This window comes from Cavia porcellus, unplaced genomic scaffold, assembly GCF_034190915.1.
Source record: "Cavia porcellus strain 051 isolate PalLab524CR breed Dunkin Hartley unplaced genomic scaffold, mCavPor4.1 scaffold_1, whole genome shotgun sequence".
NCBI classification, from domain to species: domain Eukaryota; kingdom Metazoa; phylum Chordata; class Mammalia; order Rodentia; family Caviidae; genus Cavia; species Cavia porcellus.
In genome coordinates, this window is record NW_026947484.1 from 35,225,905 (window position 1) to 35,247,323 (window position 21,419).

Genomic DNA, 21,419 nt, shown 5'->3' on the forward strand with positions numbered 1-21,419 from the left:
TCTGTTCCCCGTTGCTAGGAGATTGAAAATTACACAGCGCCTTCCAGAAGCCGCGACCGCGTATGCCCAGCACCAGGGGGAAATCACCCTGAGGGAACTAAGCCCTAGGGCCCAAAGGAAGGTTCTGACAGCGAGCAGCTCGAACTAAACCCGGACAGCCGAGACCCAAGCTGGCCCCTGGGCGGGGGGCTAAGAAGCCACTTCCGGTCCGCTCTACGCCGGCAGTCCACCAGCTCTATGGTCGCGGAGTTCCGCCGCCAGGCTGCAGGAAAAGGAGGAGGACCGGCTCTTTACAAGCGCACCGGCTCGGTAAGGCTTAAGAAGCGCCTGCTGCAGTCTGTGTTAAACGGCTATAAAACTTAGAGAATTTGACAAGAATTTATCCCGGCCTCCCGGCCGCCCGCAAAACCTACCCACCGACCCCAAGCTCGCGGGCTCCCCACTTCCCCGCAAGGGTCGCGGGGTGCCAGCGTCGGGCCGAGGTCCTCGTCGCGCCTGGGTCTCGCTCTCAGTTCGCCGTGGACGGACGGCCCGAGGAGGTCGAGAGCCACAGGGAAGATGGAGAAGTCACCATCGCCATTGCCGGAAAGAGCGATTTACGGCTTTGTGCTTTTCCTGAGCTCGCAGTTTGGCTTCATACTTTACCTTGTGTGGGCTTTCCTTCCAGAATCCTGGCTGTGCTCCTTCGGCTTAACCTACTGGCCTCAAAAATACTGGGCTGTCGCACTGCCAGTCTACTTACTTATTGCCGTGGTCATCGCTTACGTGCTCCTGTTTGCAATCAACATGATGAGTACCTCTCCACTCAGCTCCACTCACACGATCACGGATAGCTACGCTAAAAACCAGCTGCAGAAGGATTACCAAGAAGACTCCGTCCCAGCACTTAGGGATATTCCAATTACTGAAGTAAATCACATGTTTTTTCTTGGAGACAAAACTTTACACCAAAACCCGACCTGAACTGTATGCAGACATACTAACATCAAGCATTTATTTATGTTTTTGACAACAATTTTAATCATAATTATATTGACTCGCTTTTATTAGTACCAAGTACTGAAGTGTAAAAAGTGAAAGTTGATCTCTTTAATAAAAAAAGTTCAACTGAATATTGTTTAAAAGAAAAAGGTGCTGTCAAGTTTGGAAAAAGCTGGCCTGGTAAACTGTTGAATTGCCACTGTACTGAAATTAACAGCCATGCTGGTCTAAAAAATGTTAAATGTTTTCCATTTGTACAGGGTTAACATACTGTATTAATTATGTAAGGTCTTATCTATGTGAGTTCAGTTACCGAAACCAATAAAGTATTCTCTAATGACAATAATGTCTAGTGACCATAAAATCTTCTGTTTTCTGCCATGTGTTCTATAGTATGAAGTTTTACAAAGAAGCAGGGCACAGCCTGTAATCCCAGCAGTGTGGGAGACTGGGGCAGGAAAGTTGCTATGAGTTTAAGGCCATCCAGATCCTGTCCCAAGAAGACCAGCGGGGTGTGGGGAGATTCTTACAGTGATTGATACTTTTTTGAGTTTTATTTTGAGACAAGATCTTGTTAAATTGCCCAAATTGGGCTTGAATTTGTAGTCCTTCTGCTTCAGCCTCCTAGAGTGCTGGATTACAGATTTGTGCCACATCAGGCTAAGGCTACACTTTTCTAAATTCTTTAGCATTTTTCAATTCTTAATCCTTTGATTACCTTTTCTTGATTTTTTTTTCACCCTACTGGGATTATAATTTCAAATGCTGGAATTATAGATGTGCACCATGGCTAGCCCACTGTGAGAATTTCTAAGAATCTATGACAGGTATGGGAATTACGTCTTATAGGAGGGCAAATATAATACACCATCAAAAGTATGGTAAATGTTAAATTTTTAAAAAATTCACTATAATGGGGCTGGGAATTCAGCTCAGCGGCATAAAGCGCCTGCCTTGTGCTAGGGTTATTTCCAAAAGATGAAAAATATTAACAAAAGATGAGAAATATAAAATAAAAAGCGGCCTTTATTCTGAGAACACGGAGAGAGATGACCGGCACCCCCACCGCAGGCATCCTGCGATCTCTCCGGGGACACATGGCGTGGGGGCCTCTAAATAGCCTCGGTTTGGGGTGGAACCTAAGGCGAGCATTAGGGATACACAGGTAGCCCATTTGGCGCCATATGTAAATTTCCAGGGGCGGGAAGATGACATCACAGGTAACTTCCTAGGGGCAGGGGAGATAGGGCTTCCTGCTTCCGGTTGAGGTTTTCCTGGCTACAGTGTCCTGTCTGGGCCAAAACCCTTTCACCTTGCAAGCAGGCAGTCGTGAGTCGTGAGTCGATCCCTGGTACAGCTAAAAACGAAAAAGACAAAAAAAAAAAAAAAAAAAAATTCACTACAACAAAAGACACATTGCCATTAATCCCACTCAGAATACTCCCTCACTTAGGGCACAATTGCCTCATCTTTCATGCCACTTTGTTTGGTTTTGGTTTTTGGTTTTTGGGTTGTTTGTTTTTTTGAGACAAGGTGTCACTACAGTTCAAACTGTCCTTGAATTTACTATGTAATCAAAGTTGGCCTTGATTAATCATGTTTTCTAAATTGAACCTCTTAAAGACTTTGTCTTAGTTACTTTTCTTGTTGCTGAAACAAAATACCCGACATCCAAAGATAAAACTGGAAATGTTCATTTGGCCCAACTTTGTGCAAGTTTCAGTTTACAGTTGGCTAGCTCTGAGACAGGGTGGCATGGCAGAGAAGAACCAGTTCTTGGTAGACAGAAAGCAGCAATGACACTCTTTCTGTCCCGTATATTTCATCCAGGCTACCTGCCCTTTGGTAGGTAGCACGCACCCAGAGTGGGACAGTCTTAATCCTATCCAGAACAATGCCAATCAGTGGACTAATTTAGCAATCACACATCTTAATCCCAACAGCACACACTCTAGATCCGCTACCTATGAAAGGTCCCACCTGTGACTGTAGGAGGCTTTACAGGGGGCATTTAAATATAAAACAATAGGCAGTGGTCCCCCATGATGAATGTAATAATAGGTACTGCAAATATGTACCAGGTAAAATTTTAAAATGGAGACTCATCAGATACCACTTCCAGAACTGCTAGTAAGAACGGGGCTGAAGGTATAGCTCAGCAGCACAGCGCCTACCTGACAAAAGACAGTAGCAAGAACAATGGGGTGTTTTTGAAGCAAGGGAGTATTTAAAAGGAAATTAATGGCAATGTGTCTTTTACTGAATACATTTTTCATTGAAATACACACCATACATTTGGTTCACCTCTTGTACATGTTTCATCATATTTATGTATTTATTTTTTGGTTGTATTAGGTTTGATCCCAGCCTCTTCACATAGCTAAGCAAGCACTCTGCCACTTACCTATACCCCTAGTCCCAGTATTACATTTTAATATGCTATCTGTTTAGCCTGAGATTAGTTCTGTTTTTGTTTTTGTTTCTGTCTTTTTTGTTGTTTTATTTTTGGTTCCAGGGATCGAACTCACAGCCTCATGCTTGCTAGGCAGGTGCTTATGCCGCTGAGCTAAATCCCTGGCCCCTGTTTTTGTCTTTTTGAAACAGGGTCTCACTATGCAGTTCAGGCTGGCCTTGAGCTCACTTTGCAGCCTAGGCTGGTGTTGAACTCACAACAATCCTCCTGCCTCAGCCTCCCGAGTGCTGGGATTACAGGCATGAGCCCCATACCCAGCTCCTGTGATTAGTTCTTTTCTTGGTAATTTGTAAAACAGATTTTTATCCCAAGTGTTCATTGCTTTCCACAAAGTAACTTGATAGTCTTTACTCAATCTGTTAACAATAACATCCCACTTTTTCACATTCTGTCACAGGGACTGAAGATGATATTCCATAATTATGTTTTTTTAACATGTCCCATCTAACATCTGTATCAGCTTAACCATTAATCACATAACTCAAGAGAAAAAACAAAAGCTGTATCTGAATTTTTTGTGTCTGTGTGTGATAGGGTCTTCCTACATGGTCCAGCTTTGCAGTCCAGGCTGGAGTTCAGTTTACACTACAACCTAGGTCTACCTCAAGATCACAATCTTCTGTACTGGGATTACAGGTGTGCACCCCCCACTCCAGGCTCCAAATAAATACTGAAATTAATTTTGTTACAGAAGATTGAATTGCTGTGGGCCTTCAACTGTGTTACACTCAAAAATTTCTTTTTTTTTTTTTTTTTGAGATAGTTTCATTATGTAGTTCAGACTGCCTTGAACTCACACATTGTAGTTCAGTCTGGCCTCAAACTCAAAGTGATCCTCTTGCCTCAGCTTCCCAAATGCTAGGGTTACAGGTATGTGCCACCACACCCAGCTAGGTTCTTCAAGTTTTGAACAAAGAATTGTATGAAACATGCTCAAAAAGCAAGGTTTTACATTTATTGAAAGTAGGAAAATAAACAGGCTCTGCAGAGAGTTTGGGCCACATAAAAGTCAGAAAAGGACTATAATGGGGGCTGGGGATTTAGCTCAGCGGCATAAGAGCCTGCCTTGCAAGCAGGCAGGCAGTCATGAGTGAGTTCGATCCCCAGTACCGATAAAACGGAAAAAGACAAAAAAAAAAAGAAAAGAAAAGGGCTATTATTCTGAGAGGAGACTACTATGAAAGAGAGAATGCAATAGCACAAAGGTCCTTGAGGACTTTTTGTGCCTCCCAGTCCTCAGGCCTTCAATTTAAGGCTGTCCTATATAAAACCAGCTGAGTGCCCACTAGAGGAGCTGAAAATGGTGCTCTCTGATGGGGTCCACGTGTAGGGTTTTGAGAAGTGTTCTGCACTGCTCTTGGATTTTGTAGCTGGTAGACTGTTATTTTTTTCATTGCTGAGACAAAATACTCAATACCCACAAGTTAAGGGTGGAAAGGTTTACTCAGTTCACATCTGTAGCAGTTTTAGTCTATAATCAACTGGCTCCAAGGCAGGGTGGCACATAGCAAAGGGGCAACAATTCATGGTGCCCGAAAACAGCAAAAGCAACAAGGGAGAAACAAGACTCTTTCTGTCCCTTAAATGGTATGCAGGCTACCCACCCTAGGGTAGGTGTAGCAGAGCACTTACTCGCTTAATCTCAGCATTTGACCATAAATCCATCACAAACTCTAGATTCGGCTACCTCCAAAAAATGCCCATCTAATAATGTATGAGGCTTTGGGGCGATCTAGACACAAATCATAAAACAGGTCATGTCCACTCCCCAGCCAGCTGTACCATTCCCTCAGAATCATAAATTTAAAACCAAACTGGGCAATCTAACCACATAGGGAGAGGCTGTCTCTAAAAGTGAAAATAGCTGGGCATGATGACACAGCCTGCAATCCCAGCGCTGGGGAGACTGAGGCAGGATGAACACTGTAGAAAGCTGAAGCAGGAAGATGCCTGTTAAGTACAAGGCCAGCTGGGCTACATAGTGAGTTCAAAGCCAGCCTGGACTACACAGTAAGACCCTGTTGTTTTTTTTTTTTTTAATTTAATTTAAAAAGTAAACTAAAAAATAAGTATCTAAAGAGTTGGGCTGTAGCTCAGTGGGAAGCCCTGCGTTTAATTTCCAATATCAAAAAAGAATGGTAAAAACTTAAGGACACACATACCACACACGGAGCTGCCGTCCCAGACTTCCTATCAAATCAACAAAACTAGACCAATCAAAGAGAGTAAAGCGTACATCGCTGCCTCCCCTCTCCCCCGCCCCCATCCTCAGTACAGCTTTGCACAGGGTCTGATCAGTCAGTAATTCCACCTGTATGACCTAGGGGCAGTTACACTACGTCCAGTCTCAATTTTCTTGTCAGGCAATCACAAGCATTTTATGTAAGCTTTCAGTGTGAAGAATAAGCCATGTAAAGCGTCTCACGCAGCACCCACAACAAAACCAGCCCACCTCAATGGTCAGCCGTTACGACAGAATTTTCCTATTCGCCCTGCCCTCGCTTCCTTCAATCTAATCCACTGGCGTGCGGGCCCTTCCCTTTGAGCATGCGCACCAAGATAATGGCCGCGCCCCTTCCCAAGGAAATCACTGAGGGAAAGAGGTGAGGGTATGTTATTATTATGTATTAAAACAATTTAAAGCAGGTCACATCCTAGGCTTAAAAAGCTAGAAAGCTCTGCGTTCTCCTTTGCAGAACCGCAAACCTGCGCACTCACAGCTCGGAAGAGCAAGGACTCTCCAAGCCCTCCCCATTTCTGCGCCAGAAACCAGGCCCAGCCACCCGCAGCTAACTGAGGAGGGAGGCGGCCACCTGGCCAACTTTTCATTGGCCCACGGTCACAAGACCTCGCCTCTTCACCCCCTTCCGGTAGCCTTGTGGTTGAGGCCGGAAGATAACGCCTACGGTGATTGGCTGAACCTCTCTGTCAGTCTTTTGGGCTCTCGCGGCGCGGTACAGCTCGGCAAGGCCTGTGGAGCCGTCTCGAATCCTGCTGCAGGGGGAAGATGGCGGTCGCGGTTAGAACTTTGCAGGAGCAGCTAGAAAAGGCCAAAGAGAGCCTAAAAAACGTGGATGAGAATATTCGCAAGCTCACCGGGCGAGATCCAAATGACGTGAGGTAAGGACCGTACGGCAACCACGCGCTCGGAGAGACAGCCCTCAAACCGGGTGGGCCGGGGACGCGAAGGGCGGCCTGCCCGCCCGCCCGGAGAAGGTGGGAGCCTCGAGGCCTGTTGCTCGGGTGGCAGTGCAAACGCGGGCCGGGCGACGTGGGGAGGTCGCAGGCTGCAGGAGGAAGGGGTCGAGGCCCGGCCGCGCTCTAAGGAGGCCCTGACTGCCGCTTCCCTCTCTGGGCGCTGCGGGCCCGGAACTGCAGCACAAAGCGCCTTCCCGCCCGGCCGCTTCCTCCGCGGGGACGCGGGAGCGACCGGGCCGGAGTGTGGCGGCGGCGGCGGTGTCCAGGGCAATGCGATTTCTGTGATGCCCTGGGAAAAAGCAGAACATGAAATCGCGGTCCTGTTGAGTTCCAGACACGTGCAGGAGAAACCGTCATTTCAGACCTGCAGTTCCCTTTTCCTCTATGGTGAACCGTACCTGTGGGAGGACCGGGTGCCCTTAGATGGGATTTCTGAGAATTCTAAGTGACTGCATATGTGTGATTTCTGTGTGGATTGTCAATCTTTTGTAGACCCATCCAAGCCAGGTTGCTGGCCCTTTCTGGTCCTGGTGGAGGTAGAGGACGTGGTAGTTTACTGCTGAGGTAAGATTTTCATAAGCCTTAATTCCTGTTAAAACTGTTGGTATTGTTTGTATTAACATGCTGGTTTGAATGAACTGTGATAGAGCTAATGTTAAAATAAACGTGTGTGTTACTTTTGTTTAATGTTGTCATTCATCTCCTAGTTATCAATATAAGTATAATTATCCTGGAGCTTTATGTGTAAAACTGAAATTAAAAGATATATTTTTTTCCTTTTGTCTTGTTTGGTATCAGAAATCAAACCCTAGGCCTCTGGCTCTGGCTCTGGCTTGGTAGCATCTACATATCCCCAGCCTTACGAAGAATATATTAACTGTAGCATTTGGTACAAACCTAGTTGTGGTTTAAAAAATAACCATAGAAGGTTTTTTGAGCTGTAGAGATGAAGCTTGGTGCTCAAGTACTTGATACACTAGGCTGAGTTGAGTTCCTGGTGTCACGAAAATAAATGCAGACTTTTTGAAGTGAGTACCTTTGTAAAGTTACTTCAGTTGGAAGATTTTTAAAGTCAGCTAAGTTCTCTTGCAAGGTGGATGTACTTTATCTTATACTTTAAATGCTTTCTGATGAACATTTTAAATTGCAGGCGTGGATTCTCAGATAGTGGAGGAGGACCCCCAGCCAAACAGAGAGACCTTGAAGGGGCAGTCAGTAGGTATGTTTTGCAGGGGGAAAAGGTCCTAAAGGCATCCTTGTATTATCTGGGATAGTACAGAAAATATATAACTATGGTTGGGTTGAGGATTTTTTTCTTTTTGAGATGGGATTTCTCTATGTAGTTCAGACTGGCCTTGAATTCACTATGTAGCCCAGGCTGGCCTCAAACTTGGAAGTGATCCTCCTGCCTCAGCCTCATGAGTTTGTGGCTTATAGGTATGCACCACCATACTCTGCAGGTTGAGTTACATTAGAATTTAGTGCAGTACCCTTCTCCCTTGGAGATTCGTTGATATTTGACTGAAGTGGGACCACCTCTCCCAAAAGTCAGTTACTTTGATATCAAAATGTTATCAATATAAGGATCTTGAAAGAATTGTCAGTTTGTACTACTTTTTCTGTTTTGTAGTACTTTGAAGACCTTATTAACCTGAGAAATATTTAAACTTAGAGGAACACAAAGTTTGAATTGGACATTAGCTGCTATTTTATCCTTTTGCTACCATAGGGAAGAGTAAAATGACACTAGTGGCACATGCCTGTAATCTCAACACTTGGGCAGCTGAGGCACAATTTTGAGGCCAACCTGAAATACATAGCCAAGAACTTGTTTCAAAAAAAAAAAAACAACAACAACAGGAAAAAGTAAAATGAGATGAATACTGATAGAATGAGTTCTAGAGGGACTCTTGAAGAAAGAAGAGATTTGCCTTTGGTGTGAGCTTTACCTCGAATTCTGTAGCCATTATTTAAATTATTTTTTCTATGACAGGCTGGGTGGAGAGCGTCGGACAAGAAGAGAATCACGCCAAGAAAGCGACCCAGAGGATGATGATGTTAAAAAGGTACAAAGATTAAGAATTTATTAGAAGCCAGACTTAGTGTGGGTATCACAGGTCTCAGCACTTGGGAGGCTTGGCAAGAGGATCACTGGAAGTTCAAGACCAGCGTGGGTTACAAAGAGCTCTAGGCCAGCCTGAACTACATAGTGAGACCCTGTCTCAAAAAAAAAAAAAAAAAAAAGCCTGAACCTAGTGGCATGTACCAATAATTCCAGCTCTAGAAGCTATGGTAGAATAATTGCTCTGAATTCAAGGCCAGCCTAAAGTGCATAGCAAAACCCTGTCTTAAAAAGATTTAAAAAAAAAAAAAAAAAAACCTTTAAAGTTGTAAACACTATTATTTTTACCTTGTTACATTTGAAATCTGCTACCTATATGCTAAATTACTGAAATTTTCTTTTGTAGCCAGCATTGCAGTCTTCGGTTGTAGCTACCTCCAAAGAGCGTACACGCAGAGACCTTATCCAGGATCAAAATATGGATGAAAAGGGGAAGCAAAGGTATCTGTTAGACACTCCCCTGTGGAAAAATCTGTCAAGAAAAATTATAGTATTTATACATGCCTTTGCTATGTCTTCGAAAATGGCCGTTGTAATGAAACGCATTTTATTAAAATTGTTTTTTATTTTTCTCTTAGGAACCGGCGAATATTTGGCTTGTTGATGGGTACTCTTCAGAAATTTAAACAAGAATCCACTGTTGCTACTGAAAGGGTATATATGCAATTTTATTTTTGTGTTAACGTATGCATCTGTTTTTCATGGTATTGAAACTGGAACTCGGGGCCTTTGTCATACTACACAAGCACTCTTGTTACTGAGTTAGTCTGCCAGGTCCAGTTTAAAAGATTTAAAAAGCTTTCCTAAGACTTAATCACAAAGCTAAAATAAAGCCAGGTAAAATTTTACATAGAAACTTTGAGAATGTTATATTTTCAACTGTTTGGAGTTGCAGGTTGAGTAAATTTCTGTATATGGCACAAAGAACCCTGGCCTATACCTCTTGAGAACCTAGTTTTTGCTCTAAGTTCTTTAACCACCTTACAGTGTATGTAGTCTTAAATAAGTATATTTCTTAAGTGTTATAAGTGTTTCTTTTAAACAGTCCTCGATCTTGCAATTAGTTGAGTGATTCTAATTTTTAAGATTTCAGTACACACTCAAAGACACGTATAACTCAGTGGCACAGTACCAGTCTGGCAAGCAGAAAGTCCTGAATTCAATTCCTAGTACCAAAAAAAAAGGCAGTACTTCCTAGTGCTCTGGAAGTAAAAGTGTAAATATTCTCTGACCTTCAGTTTAACTGTCATCTGTCTTTTATGTTTTATTATGATGAAGCTTATAAAATTACATCTAGAATTCAACCCCAGGTTATTGCTTATAGAGAGTTATACTAGAGAAGTAATAATTTGATTGTAGGAGATTGCTTAAATATTCCAACACTTATAAGTTAATGCAGAATAAAAGTATGTTAATGTTTGAAGAATTGGATAGTTTTTTTGAAATAGGAAGATATGACTAGTAGGCCTTTTGACTTGGAAAGAATAACTTAGTAACCTGAGACCCTTTTGTAGATTAACTTTTATGAAAACTTACTGAAGTTTAATGAATGGAATGGGTTGTTTTATGATTAATGGCCTAAACTTTTAGGTTATTATGTGAAAATGCCAAGGACCTGGCACTGTGTTCTCTCTTGTATGGTGGCCTGTCCTCATGCTGTAGAGTGTACTGGAGTGTACTTTTTCTACTTTTACTTGTCCCAAACTTGCTCTGCAGAGCCTTTTTCCTGCCATTAGTAAAACTACATTATTACTTTTTAAAAAAATGAAAAGCTTCACTCCCTATTTCTGAAAGATTGTAATCGGTCCCAAATGAAAAGTACTACATTGAGTTAATAGTACCCTGAATAAAAAATGAAGCATGTTTGCAGATAACTTTACATAGTAAAACTGTAATGTCTCACATACTTAGGTTATATAATAAGCTTTTACTATAATTGAACTGACAAACTGACACCAAGTAAAACGTATTTTTTTACCTGTTATGTAATACATAGTCATTAAATTAGCTAACTTACTTTTAGCAAAAGAGGCGCCAAGAAATTGAACAAAAACTTGAAGTTCAAGCAGAAGAAGAGAGAAAGCAGGTTGAAAATGAGAGGAGAGAGCTATTTGAAGAGAGGCGTGCTAAACAGACAGAGCTGCGGCTTTTGGAGCAGAAAGTTGAGCTTGCGCAACTGGTGAGTAGTATTTTGGACTTTGAAGATTGGTAACCCTTTATGTTGACAAAAGCACTGACTTTACGCTTTTTCTTTAGCAAGAAGAATGGAATGAGCATAATGCCAAGATAATTAAATATATAAGAACTAAGACAAAGCCCCATTTGTTTTATATTCCTGGAAGAATGTGTCCAGCTACCCAAAAATTAATAGAAGAATCACAGAGAAAAATGAATGGTAAGTACATAAAAGAAGTCCATAGCATTTCTTAAAGAGTAACATAATATATTTATAAATATCAGTTTGTATGTATGTAAGATTTCTTATGCTTGCTAGTAGTAAAACTTCTAGTTATACAAGGATACCATTTGTATAGTTTTTGGAGGGTGCCCACAAGGAAGGGTAGACACTGAGGGTAATTTTTTTTTTCCTGGGATTAGAAAAATTAATGCATATGTTAAAAACTGATTCTGCTTTTAAAACAGCTTTGTTAATTTTCTTCTACCATAGATATAAATAACAAAAGATTGATTTCTTTTTAATCAATAAAAAGTAGTCTAGTTTTCCTTGCTAATTTCTTAGTGTGTAGGTTTCTGGTGGTTTTTTGTTACTGGGTATCAATTTGTACTTGTTACAATAACTGTTTGTCCCGTCTCTTTACATAGACATTTACTTGAAGCTAGTAACAGCTTATGACTGCAAAATGTGCAAAATGCTGACATTTCTTGGTTACACATGTACATTTTTATTCTTAGCTTTATTTGAAGGTAGACGCATCGAATTTGCAGAACAAATAAATAAAATGGAGGCTAGGCCTAGAAGACAATCAATGAAGGAAAAAGAGCATCAGGTGGTGCGTAATGAAGAACCCAAGGCGGAACAAGAAGAGGGTAAGGTGGCTCAGCGAGAGGAAGAGTTGGAGGAGACAGGTAATCAGCACAATGATGTAGAAATAGAGGAAGCAGGAGAGGAAGAGGAAAAAGAAGTAGGTATAGTTCATAGTGATGCAGAAAAAGAACAGGAAGAGGAGGAACAGAAACAGGAAATGGAGGTTAAGATGGAGGAGGAAACTGAGGTAAGAGAGAGTGAGAAGCAGCAGGATAGTCAGGCTGAAGAGGTTATAGATGTGCTAGAGATGGTTGAGAATGTCAAAAGTGTAGTTGCTGAGCAGGAGGTAATGGAAACTAACCAAGTTGAAAGTATGGAGCCTTCAGAAAATGAAACTAGCAAAGAATTGGAGCCAGAGATGGAATTTGAAGTTGAGCCAGATAAAGAATGTAAATCTCTTTCTCCTGGAAAAGAAAATATTAGTGCTGTAGAAATGGAAAAGGAATCTGAGGAAAAAGAAGGAAAAGAATCTGAGCCTCAACTTGAGCCTGTGGTTCAGCCTCAGCCCCTGCCTCAGCCCCAGTCCCAGCTTCAGCCCCAGCCTCCAACCCAGCCCACAACCCAGTCCCAGCCCCAGCCCCAGCCCCAGTCCCAGCCCCAGCCCCAGCCGCAGTCCCAGCCAGTACTCCAGCCCCAGCCTGTTTCTCAGCCTGAAACTTTGCCATTAGCTGTCTTACAGCCATCACCTCAGGTTATTCAGGATCAAGGAAACTTATTACCTGAGCGGAAGGAATTTGCTGTAGAATCTGTGAAGCCCACTGAGGTGCCAGTAGAGCCAGTCTTGACGATACTTGCAGAAAGTAAAAGCAAAACCAAAACTAGGAGCAGGAGTAGAGGTCGTGCCAGAAATAAAACAAGCAAGAGCAGAAGTCGAAGCAGTAGCAGTAGTAGTTCGAGTAGCAGCTCAACTAGTAGCAGCAGTGGAAGCAGTTCCAGCAGTGGCAGCAGTAGTAGTCGTAGCAGCTCCAGCAGCAGCTCCAGCACAAGCGGTAGCAGCAGCAGAGACAGTAGCAGCAGTACTACTAGTAGTAGTGAAAGTAGGAGTCGAAGTAGAGGCCGGGGACATAACAGAGATAGAAAGCACAGAAGGAGCGTGGATCGGAAGCGGAGGGATACTTCAGGACTAGAAAGAAGTCACAAATCTTCAAAAGGTGGTAGTAGTAGAGATGCAAAAGGATCAAAGGATAAGAGTTCCCGGTCCGACAGAAAGAGGTCTATATCAGAGAGTAGTCGAACAGGCAAAAGATCTTCAAGAAGTGAAAGAGACCGAAAATCAGACAGGAAAGACAAAAGGCGTTAATGGAAGAAGCCAGGCTTTCTTAGCCTATTTGCAGCAGAAGATTTCTTGATGAGTAAAAGGATTACCTTTCCTTGTAAGGAGGATGCTGCCTTAAGAAATGCATGTTGTAAAAAGTCTTTTTGGAAAATACAGACTGTTTGTTTACCAGACATTCTTGTACTTTTTGCATAATTTTGTAAGAGTTATTTATCAAAATTATGTGAGGTTCCAAAATATGTAAAAATAATAATAATAAAAAAGATTAACATCCCTTGTCATCTTTTTTAAGTATCATACACTCTTCAGTAAGAATCTGTATATTTTAATAGGTAAATCTTTTAAGTCTGTTCCCTTGTACCGTAATTCTGTATCATATATTGCTTTTGTAGAAATAAATGTGCATTTCTTTCATTATTTTTGGGATGTTCTTGTTGACAATAGTATAATAAATAATCTCGATATCATTTTCAGCTTTTATCATTAGATGCTAAACATAATTAGAATGTTATTAAGGTTTCCTCACTTTTATTTGCCTTAGACAATTACAATTTTGAGTTGTCAGAATCAGGTTTCTGCGTCTGTGAGGGAATTGTTTTTTAAAAATCACTATTTCCTAATTTCCCTTGTTTTAATCTAAGCATTTTCTTGTTTTCTTAAACCATATGGTTGGTAGATAAAAGAATATGATTTGGTTGTCATTTTCTTCCTAACTATGGGAACATCATTCTTTTGTCTTCATGGTTACTTGTGTGATAACAGCATATATAAACTGTTAAAATAATCACTTCTTTCTAGGGAAAGGAGTTAGAAGTACAGTATCTCCTAAACTTTTGGTTTTTGGGTTTGTGGTCTTGTCTTAACCTTTGTGTTGGCTCTAACTGAAACATGCCAATCTGTGGTTTCAAGAATTTTTCTGTTTAAGGAAGTATTGTATGGAAGTTTACAAAATGAAGGAAGTTCATCTATACTTGAATATGTAAGCAAGATAGCACACAAGTGTACCAAGTGATTATTAACTTTGGTGTTTTATGAATTTGTATGAACCTGGAGTGTCTGTTGCCCATTACTATATATGTGCAAATAAATGTGGCTTAGACTTTCTGTGACTGCTTAAGACTAGTACTTGTTTTAACTTTCTGATGCTTTGTATGAGAGAGCACTTAAATTGTAAATGGCCTTTGAGTTCATAATTAATGTAGCTTTAGGCTTGATTTTCAATATTCATTATGCCTTCCCTAGACAAGTAAATGTTTACAGTAAAAAGGTGAATGACCATTTCCATTTAGTTTTTGTGTCCATACAATTCATTTGTAGGGAACCAGGGACATAACTCAGTAGTAGAGTGTGCCTACACATGAAGACCCTGGGCTTGATCACTAGCACCACCACCAACTTGGAAAAGTTGTATATGGCTTATGTAACTGTAGGCATACATGTTTACAGAACTCTAAAAATTCTTTCTGGGGCTGGGGATATAGCTCAGTGGCGCACTACCTGCCTGGCGAGTGCAAGGATGTGAGTTCAATTCCTGGTATCCAAAAAAATCCTTTTGTTGGCCAGGCATTGTGGTACACACCTATAATCCCAGCACTAGCGGGGGCCAATGCAGGAGGATTGCCCGAAGTTTGAGGCCAACCTGAATTAATAGCAGGACCCTTGTCTCAAGGAAAAAAAATCCTTTTCTTGGAATGATAATTAAAACAGCCAATGAACAGAGAACCATAGAGCCACTTGCATCCCTGAATTACAGATAGTAATTCTTCTACAATTTACAGTACTTGCCACCAAAATGTTACTTCCCAGTGTGTTGTGACAGGGAGCAAGTTGGTAATAAAGGGATTGATGACCTTAGGTGATCATGATGTCCCAGACCTGTATTCACAGGGCTGTGGGAGACCAAGGCGGAAGACTGCAAGTTCAAGCCCAGCCTGGGCACCTTCGGGTAATACCTTGTCTTCAGAGAAAGTGCTGGTGATGTACTCGGTGTTAAGGCCTTGGGATCATTCCTCCCTGCCAAAGGAGATGACTAATTTAATGTGGTAGAAAACAAAGCTTGCTAACTGCATGTATTGAAAAGAGATTCTTTGCACAGGAATAAGGTTGTAGCTCACTGCTAGAGTATTGCTTAGCATGCGCAAGGTTCTGGTTTTGATCCCCAGCACCACACACACAATTTCTTTTTTCTGTTTATGATGCTCTAATCAGCTCCAGGACCTTGCATGTGCTATACTCTCTTCTCACTAAGCTGTTCCTAAGCTATTCACTAACCTATTCCTCACTAAGCTAAATCCTATTAGATTTGGGTTTTTTGGGTACCGGTGGTCAAACGCACAATGTCGTGCTTGCAAAGCAGGCCCTTACGGTACTGAGCTAAATCCCTGGCCTCTTGGTTTTGGTTTTTGAGACTGTCTTACTATGTAATACAGGCTGGCATTGAACTTGCTTATGAAGTTTAGTATTGTTGAACCATTATTCCTAATGATGGAAATCTTAATTTTTAAAATTTAGGTTCTAGATATTTTGATGATTCTAATTGATGCTTTATCCTTAGAAGTGAGATTTTGTGGAACTTAATGAAGAACCATAATCTTGTTTACCTGCAAAGTAGAATGAGAATATAAAGGTAATAAGTTTTCCAGGAGGAAAAACACACAAAACTTATATTAAACATTACAACTTAGTGTTTATTGCCTAGTGTGACATACCCGTAATCCCAGCACTGGGGAGGCTGAGGTAAGAGGATCACTGAGTTCAAGGCCAGTTTGAACTACATAGCAAAACTCTGTCTTAAATTTTTAAAAAAGTGGAGCTGGGTGTGGTGGCACCTGCGTATAATCCCAGCACACAGGAGGTTGAGGCAGGAGGATCATTTTGAGTTCTAGACCAGACTGGGCTATAAAGTGAGCTCAAAGCAAGCCTGAACCATATAGCAAGACCTTGTCTCAAAAAGACCAAAAAAAAAAAACAAAACAAAAAAAAGTGGTTACCAAAAACGTAGGAGCCAAAATGATAAGATTGTTTACTAAGCCCTGAAAGAGTTTGGAGCTTTGTTAATCAATAAGCTATATTCCAGTTTAGGGTCTGAACATACTCTGGACCCTGGTAGCTTCACCTGATTTGGTAATTTAGGTTTAGTGAAACCCACCAAAGCACTGTCTTGACGGTGAAAGTACTAAGGGCTGGGAAAGTAGCTCGAGGTAGCAGTTGTCTGGCACCTTTAAGCTGTGGGTGATAGCACTATTACCATCATAAAAGACAGGATAAAAGAGTTGGGGATGTGGGTCAACGCTATTAGCACAAATCAAGTGTTTTGGGGCTTAAAGTACTTAAATGTAGGATTTAATTTTATGAAATCAGACCTGACAGCCATTTACTCTTGAGATAATGCTTGGGGGCAGGGGCGGTATTCTGAGCCAGGGTAGTCCAGGCTGGCCTTGAACTCACTGTGTAGCCCAGGCTGGCCTCCAACTCAAAGCAATCCACCTGCCTCAGGTTTCTGAGTGCTAGGATTATAAGCATGCACTACCACCCCTAGCTGTGAATGTTATTAAACAGTAAGTCTAAAAAACATGTCAGCTACTACATGGTTAAGGGACCCTTCCCCCCGCAAAAAAGGGAGAGTACAGCTTGGTAGAAATAAACCTGAGATCGCTGATTGTTTTTCCTTTGTGCTTTGTTTCACCCAGCAATCTTTTCAAAAAGGGTGTGCAGTGATACAAATGGCTGCAACCCTGCTTCTTGCCACTTGAAGATCCTGTGACAGTTGCCACTCCCTGTCTTCACAGTTGCATGTCCCTGCTTTATTTTCAAAATACAATTCTCTTGGGCAGTTACATTTTTGTTACCTGCTTCCCAGTGGAATGCATGCTCCATAGTAACAAAAGCTTTCTTTTTCCCCTCACTGCTCTCCCAGGAATAGAAACTTGTGCATGACAAATGTTATAATTTGTTACTAATTCATGATAGGTGATTGGATTGTCTTCAAAGGATAAAAGATGCTTCCAAAAGTTGAGGAGTATAAGATAAAAGAGGCCTTTATTCGGGGAACACGGGGAGAGGAGACTGTTGTACTGGCCACTGGAATCTGGCGATCTCTCTCTCGGACACGTGGCGTGGGGGAATATAAGTAGCCTAAGCTTAGGGCAGTGCCCTAAGGCCATTAGAGATGCACAGGTATTTCATTGGCAAACGTTTAGCGCCAGAAAGCAGGTTCCTAGGTGTCGATGTCGCTCCCGGCCGGCAGGAAGGACACACGACAAAGTCTGGCAGTGGACAACCTTTTCTTTTATTTTCCTTCTCCGTACAGCCTGCCCTGGGATCGCTCCCAGCCGAAGCCTCCTTTGGTCCGCTCCCCGCGGCTCCTTCTGGGCTTCTACTTCCGGGCTTCTTCTTCCCCCCCAGGGGTGGCACCAGTATATATACGGATACAGTGTCCAATCATGTTAAAGTAAGCAAGGCAAGCTGATTGGCTAACATCATCAGTTGCCAGGCAGACTATATTGTTGAGCGGGTTGCTTACGCGGTAAGCAGGAAACTAACGTGCTCGATGGGAGGGGTAATCTACCTCAGGCTTTACTCTTTACTACAGGCCTCACGTCCGCCAAGTGAGGCGACCGGGCTCGGGGCTGCGGCTCCCAACATCTCCCCCTTTTTTATTTTTTATGAATGTGCGCATCGTAGCCCTTCCTGGACTGGGTGCAGAGGCTTATGCCCTATGCGTAGGCCCACCGTAGGTCCTTGGCTTAGACCCTGGTCGGCCGTCCCATGGTCTGCCAAGGCCCTGAGGCCCTCGTCCTTTTTCTAGGGCCAGGCACAAACTGGACGGAACCTGGATGCACACAAGCTTGCACTCATTTCCTCTCCGTAAAGAAATCCCCTCGGAGAGAAATTTAGACCTGGGCAGCATCTAACAGTCCAGCGGCTTACGTGCAGGATGGGGTAGGGCCTGGCTTAGGTTGAGTCGCACCGGGGGAGTACGCTCTTACCCGTCATTGACTCTCCTACCCAGCTATGTCATAATTTTTTAGAGGAGGAGTGTGGGAAGCTCACCGTCCCTAGACTCGGTCGTAGGCTAGGCGAGCGAGCCATGCATATGCCTGAGGATCTTCTTGTCCATTTCGGGCTACCACTATTTCTATTCATCTTGTTGGTTGGTCTGTGATGGATCTCCGGTAGGGCAGGTCTGATCTTCAGTCGAGGGCTTTGTCGCCCGTGTCAGTCTCTCCGGTACCCACAGTGGTTCTCGTCCCGATTCCTGTGGGAAAACACAAACCGCGCCTCGGTTCCAGCTGACCACTGGATCCGGGCCCATCCATTGTCCTGTCAGGACATCTTTCCACTTCACCCACCCTTTATGGTTGGGGGAAGGGTTGCAGTGCTCCACGGCTGGGGAGCAATTATCATTATTTAAATTTAAAAAATTGTGTGTGAATAGTGCCATGGATAATCGTGCCTTTGGGGCCAGGCCTTGGCCTACTCCCCCTTTTTGTTTTTGTAAAATTTCTTTGAGGCTTCTATGAGCCCTCTCAATGATTCCTTGACCTTGGGGATTGTATGGGATACCATGTTTTAATTGAACCTCCATCATTTTGCAGAACTCATTGAAGGCTTTGCCTATATAGGCTGGTCCATTATCAGTTTTTAATATTTTTGGTTTGCCCCATGCGGCCCAAGCCGCCAGGCAATGATTGATCACATTAGACACTTTTTCACCTGTTTCTGCTGTTGCGAATATGACGTGAGAACAGGTGTCTGTGGAAACATGAACATATTTAAGAGTCCCAAACTCCTGTATATGTGTGATGTCCATCTGCCAAACATCACCAGGGATCAAACCTCGAGGGTTTACTCCCATCGGTATGGCAGGTTTGTATGTGGCACAGGAGTCACATAGTCGCACGATATCTCATGCATCTGCTCTGGAAACATGGAAATGGTTTGCTAGTGTCCTGGCATTGACATGAAACTTATCATGGAAGGCACGGGCTCGCTCGATTGGTGTTAGTAAGGTAAAAATCCATAACGGGCGAGTGGCAGTATCAGCAGCCGCATTCCCCTGTGCCATGGGCCCCGGCAGGGATGTATGTGCTCTTATGTGGGTGGTGAAGACCTTATGGTGTCTGTTCTGAAGCAATGTCTGGATAGACAGGAACAGCCCAGCCACTGTGGAAGTGGATCTAATTAAACCGGCAGTCTCAAGCACTTGCATAGCATTGACCACATACCTAGAATCGGAGACAATATTAATGGCTTCTGAGAACCGTTCAAGAGTCATTTTAACGATCTGTAGTTCTACCACCTGAGGCTGATCAGGTTTAAATTGTATGGTAACCAGGGGCTTGCCTAGGATCACATAGGCGCCTATCCCCGTCTTGGAGCCATCTGTATATATTGTAGTTGCTGGGACTAATGGCTCAGAGGCAGTAACCTTTGGAAAAATTATAGGGTGCTGAGTGACAAATGACAAGATAGGGTCTTTAGGGTATTGATTGTTTATATCCCCATGGAAAACACATCTCAGAATGGCCCACGTATCTATGCAGGCAGCCAGGGTCTTGATCTGGCTGGCGGTATAGGGTACTCGGATGGCTTGTGGTCCTGAGCCAAAATGTTGGACAGCTCTATCATGCGCTTCAAGGGCCAATGAAGCGACTGCCTCCGGGTAATGCTCTATGACTTTTGCAGGTGAGACCTTAGGGTGTATCCACAGTAATGGTCCTTTCTGCCAAATCACCGCTGTGGGCTGTAGACTAGTCTGTAGCAAACAGACATCAAAGGGTCACCCTGGTTCAATTCTGTGTAAGGTAGCCCCACCTAAGGCTTTTTCCACTCTCTGTAAGGCAGCTCTTGCCTCAGGAGTGAGCCTCCTGTGGGAGGCTATATCTGGGTCTCCCTTTAGAAGGTCGAACAGGGGTTTGAGATCTGAATTTGGTATATGTAAATATGGCCTAATCCAATTAATGTCTCCCAATAGCTTTTGCATGTCATTTAGGGTCCTAACGCCATCCGTCCTAATGGTGACCTTCTGCGGAGAGACTAGCATAGGGGAGATTCTCGCGCCTAAGTAGGTCACCATTTCTCCTCCCTGAATCTTGTCGGGGGCGACATGCAGATTAGCTTGTCTCAGGGCCTCGACCAACTGGCCGAGCATATTATTTAGCATGTCTGGGTCCCTGCCGCTGAGCAAAAGGTCGTCCATGTAATGCACACATCTTATCTTGGGAAAGGATTTCCGTAGGGGGGCCAGTAGGGAATCAAGGTAAATCTGACACATAGTGGGACTGTTGGCCATACCTTGGGGCAGCGTTATCCACTCGTATCTGAGATCAGGGCTTTCTTGGTTAATGGTGGGTAAAGTAAAGGCGAACCTATGAGTGTCCTCTGGATGCAGGGGGATTGAGAAGAAACAGTCTCTAAGATCTATAACATAAACTGGCCAGGACTGAGGGATGGCTGAGAGAGCTGGCAGCCCCCTCTGGACCGCCCCCAGGGACTGCATCTGCGCGTTGACCGCCCTTAGATCATGGAGCAGCCTCCATTTGCCAGACTTTTTCTTAATTATAAAAATGGGGGTGTTCCATGGGGAGGTTGACGGCTTAATGTGTCCTAATCTAAGTTGTGTACTGACTATTTCTGACAAGGCTAATAGCTTCTCCTTAGGCAGGGGCCACTGAGGTACCCAAACCGGATCATTTGACCTCCAGGTGATTTTGATCGAAGTGGGTAGGAGAGCTTCTTCAGCGGCCCCTAAGAAAAACCCAGCCCTTGCCTACCTTTTTTGTTCTCTACTGGTATTGGGGATGTCCGACCCTGTAGGGCATTGCCCAAGCCTTTGCCGGGGGTATATCCCTGGTTCCTGAGTATATCCTTAGCCTGGGGGGAGCAGTTTGACGTAAGCGTGACATCCATCTGAGTGAGGATGTCCCTTCCCCATAGAGACACTGGCAACTGCAACACAAATGGTTGGAAATGGCCCTGATGACCCTCCTCATCACACCAGAACAGGGTTGAAGCACTAACCTGAGGAGCTGACACCATCCCCAGGCCCTGCAGCGTGTTATCTGCAGTGTTGGTGGGCCAGTTGGAGGGCCAATCCTTTCTAGAGATAATGGAACGGTCAGCTCCTGTGTCTAGGAGCCCTGTTATATCCTTGCCATTGACCTTAAGTGAGAGCATGGGCCTTTTATCAAGTATTATATGGAGTCCCTCGAAGACTTCCCCTGAGGAACCGAAACCTTGACTTTCTCTAATTTTCTGCTTTGAGGGGAATCTCTTGTGGAGACTGGGGAGCAGCAAGAGCTGCGCTATCTTGTCTCCTTTA

The 21,419-nt window shown here is 43.4% G+C and overlaps 2 protein-coding genes and 1 long non-coding RNA gene across 3 annotated transcripts; 2 read left to right on the forward strand and 1 right to left on the reverse strand.

Annotated features, from left to right (window-relative positions):
* Positions 1-423: 423 nt before the first annotated feature.
* On the forward strand, positions 424-1,327 carry LOC100713941 (phosphatidylinositol N-acetylglucosaminyltransferase subunit P-like). The gene has a single exon (XM_063246839.1). The coding sequence runs from the start codon at positions 559-561 to the stop codon at positions 961-963; it is 405 nt and encodes a 134-aa protein (XP_063102909.1). The 5' UTR covers positions 424-558; the 3' UTR covers positions 964-1,327.
* Positions 1,328-1,989: 662 nt separating this feature from the next.
* On the reverse strand, positions 1,990-7,022 carry LOC134475669 (uncharacterized). The gene is made up of 2 exons (XR_010046852.1): positions 6,551-7,022; positions 1,990-2,338 (listed from the first exon to the last, which is right to left on the reverse strand). It is a non-coding gene; the product is annotated as an uncharacterized LOC134475669 (long non-coding RNA).
* Pnn (pinin, desmosome associated protein) lies at positions 6,371-14,200 on the forward strand. The gene is made up of 9 exons (XM_003471913.5): positions 6,371-6,574; positions 7,145-7,216; positions 7,803-7,871; positions 8,646-8,718; positions 9,121-9,215; positions 9,353-9,428; positions 10,798-10,953; positions 11,031-11,169; positions 11,688-14,200. The coding sequence occupies exons 1-9, from the start codon at positions 6,462-6,464 to the stop codon at positions 13,118-13,120; spliced, it is 2,226 nt and encodes a 741-aa protein (XP_003471961.1). The 5' UTR covers positions 6,371-6,461; the 3' UTR covers positions 13,121-14,200.
* The last annotated feature ends 7,219 nt before the right edge of the window (positions 14,201-21,419 follow it).